Source organism: Ailuropoda melanoleuca, chromosome 5, assembly GCF_002007445.2.
Source record: "Ailuropoda melanoleuca isolate Jingjing chromosome 5, ASM200744v2, whole genome shotgun sequence".
In the NCBI taxonomy this organism is placed as follows: Eukaryota; Metazoa; Chordata; class Mammalia; order Carnivora; family Ursidae; genus Ailuropoda; species Ailuropoda melanoleuca.
The window spans coordinates 50882443-50895346 of record NC_048222.1 but is presented as its reverse complement, the minus strand read 5'-3'; the positions used below and the strand labels follow the sequence as shown (position 1 = coordinate 50895346).

At 43.0% G+C, this 12904-nt stretch overlaps 1 protein-coding gene across 2 annotated transcripts in view; it reads right to left on the bottom strand.

Annotated features, from left to right (window-relative positions):
* PRTG (protogenin) overlaps positions 1-4284 on the bottom strand; it is a 124139-nt gene extending 119855 nt beyond the window's left edge. For both annotated transcript variants that reach the window (XM_034660947.1, XM_002922949.4), the window contains exons 1-2: positions 3962-4284; positions 1442-1744 (exon numbers count right to left, since the gene is read on the bottom strand). In XM_034660947.1, coding sequence (XP_034516838.1) covers positions 1442-1744; positions 3962-4055 — 397 coding nt within the window. In that variant the 5' untranslated portion in view covers positions 4056-4284. The remainder of the gene's footprint in view (positions 1-1441; positions 1745-3961) is intronic.
* Between the last annotated feature and the right edge of the window lie 8620 nt (positions 4285-12904).

The window sequence follows — 12904 nt, the reverse complement described above, 5'->3', positions numbered from 1 at the left end:
TCCTGGGTATGAAACACTCTCCACAACCCTGAAAAGGTGACAAAATTACAACTCTATACAACAACTTTATGTTACACAAAAAATAAATGAACAGAACATAAGCATAAAGAGCACACTATCCTGAAAACAGCACAAGAAAAACATTAGTCAACAACAACAAAATGATTATTGGCCAGTGATTATGGCAAACAAAAGAGCTGATCAGATATTTTCTCAGGTTTTTGCAATTCTGGGGGGTGGGTGATAGAACTGGAAACTTTTCTACCTTTCTGATAAATTTCAATATAAAAGTATCTTTGCTTGGAACTTTTTTCCTACAATTAATCATTACTGCGCAAATAAAATTACTAATATGATGGTGGCATAAATATGGTCATACACTGTTAAAATAAAGTCACCTAGAAAATCCCTGCTAATGGCTTTCTAAATTTCAATGTGTAGACCCTGAAGTAACTGTTTCCTAAAGATCATGTCTGTATCTCAAGAGTTTGCTCTCCCTGTTGCTCGTTCTGTAAATGATCAATTTGACAGTACAGCACAAGATCTATCTTTTGTGGATTAACAAAAGAAAGTAGCTACAATACTTGTAAAAAGTATTTTTAAGATACAATTGTTGTTGTTTTAAGATTTACATTGTCTACTGTGATCTTGAGTGTTACATGTTTGATCTCCCAAAGAGGTGGAAAGCCTCAGTGGGAACAAGGAGTTCCCTATTCATCCTAGGCCCATCTTTACACTCAACAGTTATCAGGGCAACCACCAAGCACTGGATCACTTGGACAAATGGCTGTTCTGATGGGGCTGTTAATACAAAGGAAATCATTTGACAGCAAACTTTATGACAACTGGAATAAAGGGGGCAGATCTGGTTTAAATCCATTAGGCATAATATGGAAATGGCCTTAACCTCTTTCTCTCCCAGCAGAAAAAGACTAGGATACTTCAAAGGCTTGAGAGTTACTGACCAATGCCCTCTCTACAATTAAAAAGCAACATGAGTGATCTTAAAGCACTCAGAGAAATGGAAGGTTGGGCTATAAGAAAGATTGAGCACTCAAGGGCCATCTACAAATCAGAAAGATTAGCTTGTGATTTTTAAAATTTAATTATTAATTTATGAAAGATTAGATTTTAAAACTTTCATTGTTAGCCAAACTTTTACACACAACTCTTTTCATAGTACGAAACACTTGTAAATTTATATAAAGCCACTTCTACACGTTTAGGTGCTCTAAACCTAACGTGACTTTCATTCTCCATCACTCATTCAAATTTATGTTTTTTTCTCAGATTTTTCTGCATGCCTTAGTTAACACCAGTTACTATTTCCAGGAAAATTCTTAATGTCTGTGTGATTTTGGGGGTTAGCACATAGTGAATCACAAAATCATCAAAATGTAGCAATGAAAAATGTCAAACAATGAAGAGTTTAAACACTTACTTGACAAGGTAAGATGAGCTTTTTGACTAAGAATGGCTCCATATTTGTTCATTGCCAAGCACTGATAAAATCCTTCATCAGACTGCTCTCCTCGCTTGCCTTCCACTTCACTGATGTATAAAGAGCCATTAGACAGAACCTGGATCCGTTTATTTTCAGACACTTTTGCTCCATTTTTCAACCATGTGACCTTAATAGGAACTTCTCCATGACCCTGGCAATCTAAAACGACTGGGTCCTTTCTTGTGACAGTTACATCCTGTGGTTCTTTTATAAAAAACAGTTCGCTAAAGCACCACACTCCTATAAGGGAAAAAAGGGGGGAGGTATATCCAGAATTACAGGTATAAAATCATTTCTTAACACATAATTGTAAAACATATTCAGGGTGTAACATGACAAAGTTTAACAAACTATATTAGTTAACTGATAAACACCTTAATAAACCAATCTAAACTCAGCAAACTTTTTCAACAAATCAGAAAAATCATCTTTTACAACATCTACTCTAAAAGCATAGGGAAGATTTCATAATCTTCTATGCCTTGTAGGAATCCTGTTCTCAAGCTCCTTGCTAGAGCATCAAAATCATCAGGAAAACTCATGAGCACAAGCTGTTTGCTACTTTTACAAGCTTGTCAAAAAGATCTTGAACAGAGTAAGTCGTAAAAGTCTAATTTTACAAGAAATCATTAGCAAAACTCCAACTCTGTGAACAAGCAAGTTTATTTCCTTGTCCCTTGAAGTGTTTTGGACCCCTTGGCACCTACTCCTTTGGGAAGTGCGTTTATCTTTTGTGACAAATTACAAGTTTGCATTTTTATATCTGTCCTTTTACAGCAAGGACTCTGTCTCCTCTCCTTGAAAGAGATCCATTTACTTAATTTCTGCAGAGTAAGGTAGGTATTTAAAGGACAAACAGTAGACTTTAAAACGCTGGTAACTCTTGCTGATTGTACTCAGTGGGTGATCGGATTAGAAAACTTTTATTTCTTTTTTTCTTTTCTTTTTTTTTTTAGAACTACCAACTGCTGGAAGAAAGTGCGTGACTAATTGGTCCTTACTGTCTAATAGGGATAGGAGATTGCTTAATTAACCAATACACATTTTTATCAGAGCAGAGGAAAGGTTTTATCCTAAGCATACACATCGCTCCGGTCCCTGCCAGGAGAAAGCGTCCGATGACTGCCTAATACCCTGTCACCTCCTGCATTCTGCGCAAAGGCCAGCTAAAGTCTGGCTTATTGATTGGGAAATGTTAGGAGTTTGGGAATATTTCATCTTCCTTATGATGTTCTGAATACATGATTACAAATTCCCGGGACTGATCTGTTTCTCATCAAGGGAGGTCCTCGGAAACCTCACACACTAGTCACGCGCTCCCACGCACGGGCTGTGGACTTCTAATACATGCCCAGGGCAACGCGAGCGACCCTAACAGCCCCGCGCTGCAAGGACCACTCCGGAAGGCGCCCATTGTGTTCCGGAGTCACATCTGACTTTGATCCTTTTCTCATGTTAACAGAAAACTAACTCCTCCAGAAAAGATGAAAGTCCGGGGTTTGTAACCTGTAAATAAATAAAATAACCCATTCTCCTGAACATCTCTCCTCCTCGCCCCCCGCAATCATCACATCCACTTTTACACTTTGTATCTCTTTGAGGATAAACCAACGCAGACGCAAACGAGAAAAATTAGTTCATCCAAGTTTGCACAAGGTTAATCTGGAGTTTTGAGGAATCTTCACATTGGTACACACCTCAGGCCCTGCCCCCAAAATACCTGGCTACCGGGGAGGGGGTAGAATCCTATTTATATAATTATACCTGCCTTCTCAGCTCCCGGTACCTTCCTCCCCACCGGGAGCACACATCGGCCATGCACCTTCCAACCCACCTTGTCTTTCTAATTCCACCCCTCCCTTCTCCTCTCTTGATCCGGATCTGGGAAAATGGGGCCTCTAGGGGTGCTGCCCTGGACGCTGAGTTCACCTATTCTTTCCCCTTCCCTAGAACGTTGGGAGAACCCCCCCTGAAAAAAAGGGGAAGCCGCGAGAAACCGCGGCGCCCCCTGCGTGGCCAGGCTGCCACTAAGGAAACAATATAAATAAAGCCACGTGCGCCGCAGCGGCCCCGGCGGGCGGGCGGCGCGGAGCTGGAGCCGGGGCCGGCGGCGGAGGCGAGGACGCGGCCGGAGTACGGACAATGGCGCGAGGAGAAAGGGGGAAGAGTGGACAACGGGCGCCACGGCCCTGCAGCCTGCGGCTCGGGGAGCGCAGCGAGGAGGGGCGTGCGCCGAGAAAGGCGCCCACAGCTCTGCCCGCGCCCCCGCAGAGCCCCCGGGCAGCCCGCGCCTCCAGCAGCAGCTCCCGACTGGCTGCAGGGAGGGGGCAGGGTCCGGTGGTCATCGCACCGCGGAGGACCTCGCCGTCCCCCCAACACCCCCCTCCGCGGTTTCCTCTTTCCCCAGCCCACTCGCGCCTGCTCAAACCCCACAGGCGCAGGAGAAAGCGCGCCCACCTGGACCGGAGCCGAGGAGAAGCAGGAGCAGGAGCGCGCGTAGCAGCATCCCTGGCGGCCGCAGCCGGGCGACGGGTCGCAGAGAAGGCGCCATTCAACGGGACTGCGCGGGCATGCTCTCCGGCCGCCCCGTAGCCGCTGTCCGCCTGCCGGCCCCCGCCTCCGGGCGCTCCCCACGCCGCTGCTGGACGCGAGCAGCCGGGGCTTCCCTCTCGAGCTCCGGCGTGGCGTGGCGCGGCTCGGCGCTGCCGGCGGCGGGTCTCTGTGGTCGCGGCGAGGCCGGCGCACGGACACCAGCTCGCAGGAGGCAGGGGGCCCGAGAGTCCGGCCTGGGGGCGGAGTGAGGCGGCGGCTGGAGGGGGCGGGGGCGGCGGAGTGGACAGCGCCGCCGCTGCCGGCCTGGGGACTACTTTCTACATCTGGCCCCTGGTCTGGGGACCGCGAGGTCGGTGCGGCCGGCGGAGGGAGACGCCAGGAGGGGGCCCCGTGGCGGCCTGTAGCTGCCCCGGGGGGTGGGGGCGGGCCGCGCCGGACAATGCACCTGGGGGTCAAGCCCCGGCTGAGGGTCTTCGGCCCTCAGCCCCGCCCCCTCTGCGTGCCCGCCACCGTCGAGGACAGAACCACAAAGGCAGAGCCCTGCGGCCCAGGCTACCCCCGGGGCCCCTCTCCCGCCGGCTTGTTTAGGATTCGGGGAAGGAGGAGGCGGGTGGGGGAAGGATGGTGTTGAGAGACGTGGAAAGGCCGGAGACTTTTCCCCTGATGGCCCCTGCCCATCCCCCTCCATCCCTCACACGCCAAGGCCCTGTGGAGGGAAAACGGACTATTCCCACTTAGATTTGTCAGCCAGACTGGAGGCATCTCCGGGTGTTAAGCCCCACGTTTGGGGATGGCTCTTACCCTCCTTGCCCCCCATCAGATGCAGCGCTGGCTTAAAAACATCTCCAAGAAGTGCCCTGAAATGAATAATTACCTTTTGGGGAGACGTTTTATTATCTGTTTCTCAAGTTAGTCCTAAATTCTTTAATTCGTGAGGACTGTGCACACAAAGGGCCCTGTCCTAAGAGTTGAGGCGAGATCAGGAGATTTCTAGAGTCTATGAGCTTGCCTTGGGGAACTAGGCTTTCATAGACTACCTGGTTAAAAGTTAAACTGACCAGGAAAGACACAAATGTTATTAATTTGTTCACATCTCTTAAAATTAAGGCTAACAAGAGGAGTTAAAAGGTACATTTGAAAATGTAATCAGATTGCTAAACATATGTGGATCATGGAGATCGTTTCCATGTGGATTAGCACTTCCTAATCAAAATTAAATCTGTGGCACATGATGAGGGCGCAGGCTAACAGCTACCTTAATGAAAGCTGCTGACAGAAACCTAGCTTTTGTCACTAAGACATCAACACACTGCCTTTAGCATGTTCCCAAAATCTTCCTTATGAAAAAGGGAGGGGAGAAGCTGGGGAGATCAACAGTTTTAGAACATCTGCTGGGAGGGCAGCACTACCTTCCCCGGAAGCTTTCTGTAATAAGGATCAGCCTGCTTAACAATTTTAACCCGTGTAAAACAGTCATACCCTTGACTATACTGCCTCCAAAACTTTACTTATAATTTAGATGAATTAGAACTATTTCTAAGCATCAGAATAAAGGTTCGTGGAAAGGGAAAAATGTTGAAGTAATAAAATGAAATACTTACAAGAATGTTTTAAGTATCTGATAAAGTTACACACATTTGCATGACATTCTTAACTGTGTGTCTCTAAACTAAATTCCCTAATTGTATGACATTCTTCTTCCTCTTGACTCCCCCTTCTCCCAGTTTCCTTTCAATTGACCCTAAGTGCTCATATTTCCTGCATAAGAATTGCTAATAAGATGCTTTTATACTCTCTTTCTTGAATAAATCAGAAGAATAAAGGCTGGGGGAAGGGAGAGATAAGCTAAAAAGCAGGGGAAGAACTTTTTTTTAAATTGCCACTTTGCCTTCCCTTTAACATTTTAATTGATCATAGAAGCCTTTGATTCTAACAGGATGGCTTTGCTCCTTGAGTTGCATTGGAGAACACAGCATTGCATCTAATATGAAATAAAATAATATATGTGATATGTATATATATACATATAATGTATATAATGTAGTGAGATTAAACAACCCTATGGAACTTGTCTGATAAATTTACTGTTTCATGTTAGGCGGCAATAAACTTACTCTGATGATGTAATTATACCATATTATATAAAATTTGCAGAATACCCAAGGTGACTCATTAGTAAGTGGTAACTGGGAACCAGAATTCATGTGTTCTGATTTGTTTGTTGCCCTTTCTACTATATAGTCCGTTCTGCTTTTAATTTAAACTTCTCTTTTTTCTTTTTTTTTTCCTTTTTCTTAAATATTTATTTGAGGGGGGGAGAGCAGGGGGGGAGGGAGAAAGAATCCTCAAGCAGACTCCCCACTGAGCGTGGAGCCTGACATGGGGCTTGATCTCAGGACCCCCAAGATCATGACCTGAGCCGAAATCAAGAATTGGCTACTCAACTGACTGAGCCACCCGGGTGGCCCCTTCCCTTTTTTTTTTTAAACACCTATTCCGGGTGGCTTCAGAGTTTATAGCATACTTCTTTAAATAACACAGTACATGTCTTCTTGGGCATGCACATTTTCTTTTGTGTATAATACTTGTTTGATATCATGTACCAGGCTGCATAAACTACTTAAGGACTTGTTACACAGTTCTCAAATGCTCCATAGCTTCCAGCACAGTCCCTTGCATTTGGTAAGTAACACTGCAGTGAAGAAAAGCATGTTTTTGATGTCTCACAGACTAGAATTCAAATTTCAGCATTTCATAGACAAGTTATTTATTGTCTCAGATCTCATCTATTTCATGGGAATAAGTATAATACCAGTGGGCTGTTATGATATAATGCATGGAAAGTACCTGTGTATGGTTCTATAAATAATTGTAATTATTACTTAGTAAATATTCCCAATAGTGATAAATTTTTGTCCTTTCAGAGTAGGCTTAATTTTTAAATATTTAAGTTTTTAAGAGTCAAATCTGATTAATTTGTGTGGTGATTATACTGATGGTGACGCTAATGACTTCTTTGAAACGTTCCTAAGTTGGTCCTGAAAGAGGTAGGAAGTGCCTAGTTGTTTAATCTCCCAAAATTATCCCCTTGAAAGATAAAGCTCTTTGAGATAAACAACTACCTAAGCTATGTTTCTATTTTGCTTTCACGTTCTAAAACAACAATTATTTTCAGGATGAAAAGGGTAGAGCCTATATAGTTGAGAACTAAAATCAGAGGGTAAGTTAAAAAAGAAAAAAAAAAGGAATTGGTGTTTCTGTAAATAAATTCAAGTCACCTGGCCCAACTTTGGGGAAAAAAAATCACATAACTTCATGCATCAAATTATGGAGCTATACCAAATATCTTGAAGCTCTCTGATCTCTGAACATCAATCTGGTTCCATGAAATCCTAGACCACTGGTATATGTTTGTGAAGCAAGAGATTGAGAAAAGACAGCAAAAGTCTAGAGTTGTTCGACTTTTCATTGAACAAATATTTGTTGAGCTCTTACTATGTTGGTTAGAAGACCAGGCCTTAGATAAGGATCACATGCTATAATCGCCTCATGATTTCAGAAATCACTCACCCATGAACTTAATTTTTGCCATCAGAGGCATTCTGAAATGGACTTTTTTTCATAGGAGGGTGGTAACTATTTGTGAAGTTGTAAAATGGTGCAGCTGCTATGGAAAATGGTATTGAGGTTCCTCAAAAAATTAAAAATAGAACTATATGATCCAGCAATTCTACTTTCAGATGTGTATCAGAAGAATTGAAAATAGGATCTTGAGAAAATATTTGTACACCCATGTTCACAATTCACAATAGCCAAGAAGTGGAAGCAATCTAAATGTGCATCAACAGATAAATGGATAATGACAATGTGGTATATACATATATATGTGATGGAATAGTATTCGGCCCTTAAAAAGGAGGTCTTGTCATATGCTACAACATGAATGAACCTTGAGGACATTATGCTAAGTGAAACAAGCCAATCACAAAAAGACAAATAATTCATGATTCCACTAATCTAAGGTATCTAAAGTAATCCAACTCATAGAAACAGAAAGAGGAATGGTGGTTGCCAGGGGCTATGGGAGAAGGAGATGGAGTCGTGGTTCATTGACTATGAAGTTACACGAGATGAAAAAGTTTTAGAGATCTGTTGTACAATAACATACATATAGTTAACAATATTTGACTGTTCACTTAAAATTGTTAAGAATAAATTTATATAATGTGGGGTTTTTTTTAACAATTAAAAAAAAAAAGAGGGTTGTAAATGAATAGGAAAGCCAGTGGTGATGACAAGCAGAAGCCCACGTTTGCTAAGAACACATGTATCGACGTAAGTCAAGCAAATGGAGAAGCAAAACACATCTTGATTTCAACAAGACATCTGACCACCCATATCTCATGATATTCTTATGGAAAAATACTGACTGGCTGTTAAAGGGATTATGCAAAATCACACTTGATTGAAGAATCTACTTCCACTCAAGGGCTCCATGTTCTCCACTTTCTCTCTGGTATCTTTTAAAATCTGTACTCCACTCAGTATCTCCTGCCACTGCCGTGTTCTAGCTATCAACACACTCCTCCCAAATCTTCTTACCTTTCCATGCTCCAATCCATTTTGATAGCGACCACCAGGTTAACTTGCCTGTGATCAAGTTTTTCTTCTGATCAGAAATTTTCACTGCCCTCTCACTGCCTGTAAAATACCAAAGTGTTCATTATGTAACAAACGCCTTAATCCTAACGGCCCCCTGCTCTGGTCCCAATCTCCCAATACAACTTTACAGTCCATCTTTTTCTAAATGTATTCAACACTCAGGCCAAAGTGAACCTTCTGATGATTGCCGGATAGTACTTGAATTGCCCTGACTCTGAGCCTCTGCAGAAGCTCTTCCCAGAGCCTAGAATACTATCTTTACCCTCAACCCCACACTGTATTGAGCGCTTTCTGAATTTTATCTATATTTTCAGACATGGCACAGATGTTATTTTGTCTAAAACCTTACAGTATTTTTGTGGCATAAAATTTATACATATTTTATCACTAGCATTTTGAAGGCATCAATCATACCTGATTTATCTTTGTGTTCCTTAAAGTGAGAAAGACACTGGCCTTGAAATTAAGAGGAACTGAACAGACGTTTGTTCACTGAAGAAATAATGAATTATTGTAGTGAAATATTGATTAAACAGGTGGAAAACAATTGAGAGAAAGTTCTTGGGAAGAGTAGTGCAAATCCCTGTACTTGGAGATGAACTTGTCTAGTCTATATTTACTACCATTGGCTTGGATTAAAATACAGAGGACATATTTATCTTAATTTGCATGTAAAAAAATGCATAACCAATAAGTTGCATGATCGAATGAAAATCTTTTCTATTCCTGATAGTTGTCTAGGAATGTGGAAACTAAGAAGAGAGATCCTGGGGGGACTCTTTGGTGAAGATTTGTTACTAGTAATTAGTTACTAGCACAGGAAAGAGGAAACAGAGGCCAGGAATAATTCATAAGTCACCAGAACTGAATTGGTCATTCCAGGGCAGGAAAGGAGAGGTAATCAAGGGTTTGTGGCAGAAGAGAGCACAAGACATTCAGAACTGATGCCAGGAGCGCTGGGCATCCTCTTGGATATATATATACCAGCAATGGGAAGAGTCTTAGAGGACTGCTGAGGGCTGACCATATTTACTCATTCAACAATGTACTGAGCACCCAGTGTATTCTAGGCACCAATGATGTTGTAGATATAGTTGTAAGAAAATTATGTAGGGGCGCCTGGATGGCTCAGTCTGTAAAGTGTCTGCCTTTGGCTCAGGTCATGATCTTGGGGTCCTGGGATCAAGCCCCATGTCCAGCTCCCTGCTCAGGAGGGAGTCTGCTTCTCCCCTCTCCCTCTGTCCCTCTCCCCACTCGCACTTGCTCTCTCGCTCACAAATACAGAAAATCTTAAAAAAAAAGGGAAAATTATGTAGATATTGAATATTATGATAAAGTGCAATATTTGGGATACTTTGAGAACAGAGCTTAAGAAATGTATACCCCAGGGACACCAGGGTAGCTCAGTCGGTTGAGTATCTGCCTTCGGCGCAGGTCATGATCTCAGGGTCCTGGGATGAAGTCCCTCATTGGGCTTCTTGCTTGGTGGGGAGCCTGCTTCTCCCTTTGCCTGCCGCTCCCCCTGCTTGTGCTCACTTGCTCTCTCTCTCTCTCCCCCTCTCTCTCTGACAAATAAATAAATAAATAAAATCTTAAAAAAAAAAAAAGGAAAGAAAGAAAAGAAATGTATATCCGTCCAGTGGGATGAGATGGGAAGGGAGGGAGCATGCTACCAAGAAGTATGAAGGGTCTCAGTTTTTACCCTGCTTACAAGCGAACAAGGTAGCCTACCACCATATTGTGGATACTGGTAAAAGATACAAAACTCCCGCGTTGGAGATGAAGGACAGTTTATTGTTCATGGCAATAACAGTAGCCAAATACCAGCAATTTTGCATCAGTTCCCTAAGCACACACAGATACCACAGGACCATAGAAAGAGGACCGGATATCACCCACACATACAGTAGATTATGTTACAGGAGAGGAATCCTAAACTTAGGAAATCCAAATCTGAAGGAGAAGGAGGAGAAGGAGGGGGAGGGGAAGGGGGAGAAGAAGGAGGAGGAGGGGGAGGAGGAGGAAGAAGAAAGAAGAAGAAGAAGAAGACGAAGAAGAAGAAGAAGACGAAGAAGAAGAAGACGAAGAAGAAGACGAAGAAGAAGATGAAGAAGAAGAAGACGAAGAAGACGAAGAAGAAGAAGAAGAAGAAGAAGAAGACAAAGAAGAAGAAGAAGAAGAAGAAGAAGACGACGAAGAAGAAGAAGACGAAGAAGAAGACGAAGAAGAAGATGAAGAAGAAGACGAAGAAGACGAAGAAGAAGACGAAGAAGAAGAAGATGAAGAAGAAGAAGAAGAAGAAGAAGAAGACGAAGAAGAAGAAGACGAAGAAGAAGACGAAGAAGAAGATGAAGAAGAAGACGAAGAAGAAGACGAAGAAGAAGACGAAGAAGAAGAAGATGAAGAAGAAGAAGACGAAGAAGAAGAAGAAGAAGAAGAAGACGAAGAAGAAGATGAAGAAGAAGAAGACGAAGAAGAAGAAGAAGAAGAAGAAGAAGAAGAAGAAGAAGACGAAGAAGAAGACGAAGAAGAAGAAGAAGAAGACGAAGAAGAAGAAGAAGAAGATGAAGAAGACGAAGAAGAAGACGAAGAAGAAGACGAAGAAGAAGACGAAGAAGAAGAAGAAGAAGAAGAAGAAGAAGAAGAAGAAGAAGAAGAAGAAGAAGAAGAAGAAGAAGAAGACGAAGAAGAAAGGAAGGAAGGAGAAGGAGAAGCAGAGAAGAACAGCAACAACAAGAAGGAGGAGAAAAAGAAGCCCAAAACTTGTAAGGGGCAGGAAGTGTGCCTTGCCTCTCTGTCCCAGAGGGAGACACTCTCTCTGTCTTCCTCAGCTATTCACTATACCAACATTCTTGAAGAGACAGGTCCAAACAACGTGCAGCTGCTATCTCTCTTGCAAGCTATTCTCTCTTGGACAGAAATTCTAGAGAACCATGAAGAAGTGCCTCCCAACACATGCTTCACAGAGGAGCTATGATGAATGTTGAGGCTGAGTAGAAGTTTTCTAGCTGGACTGGATTGTGGCTCACCTTCCAGAGAGAAAGTATGAACACGGGATTGAAGTATGAAAGTTCAAGATATATTCAGGAAACCATGGCTAGGTCAGCATAGCTGGCATACAGGCCACACTGGGGAGTGGAGGGAAGAGAGGGCCACATTCAAAGAGGCCTCGTGCCATCCTTAGGAGCTTGAACTTTGTCCCGCAGGCCATGATTTCCCAAAGGCTGCCCTTTGGTCAGTTGCCTCTAGGGCACTCTTTGCTCTCTGCCCTATGCCAGGCACTTCAGCAAGTTCATCTCACTCAGTCTTCCCAACTAGACAGGCGGGCTATTGCTGCCCTCATTTTGCAGATGAGCAGAGGTTTGGGAGGCTAAGTAGCTGAATCTGGTTCACACAGCAGGTACATAACAGAAGCGTGATGCTCCCCCAAGTCTACTTGACTCAGAGTCCTTGTTCTTAGAACCCTGAGTGGCCTGTGAAAAGTGGAAGAGAGGGAGAAGTGATAGCAGGAGGTAGACAGACAGAACTACTACCAGATTCTAACAAGATAAGTTTTATTAGCCAAGAGTTGCTTCTATATTTCTTATGCTCTGAAACGACACTACTCACTGGTTCTAACTGGCACACTTTCCATTCTCCTATCACAGTCTACCTGAGACTACCACCCATTTTTCTCCTTTGCATGGACCAGTAACCACAGACAACGGGTATAGCTGGGTTGTGTGACAGGTGAGAGACAGCTCCTTTGTTTTTAAAACAGCATGGAATTTAACTGAGACAAACATAAACTCCTATTTTTTTGGCTTAATTAATTGCATTTGATAGACAGGAGTCAGAGCTGGGCATGGGGAAACCTAGCTTACCTGCAGTGCTAATGCAAATCTGTGCTCTGTTCATAGATATACATTGTCCAGGACAAGGAAGGTTTAGATTTACTATATGCCACTTTGGTCATATTATATTCATCTCTGAATACCACATTTTAAGAGGCAAAGTCTAGCATACAGGCAGAGAATAACCAAGAGGGTGAAATGTTTGGGAGCCAAAATAATAATATTAGCAAAAGCAATAGCTAATACTATTCTACAGAGAAGGACACAGCCTTGGAGAGGTTAAGAAACTTGCTTAGGGTCATACAACCAGTAAGTGATAATGCAGACCTCAAATTTGGGCTTTTTCGATCCA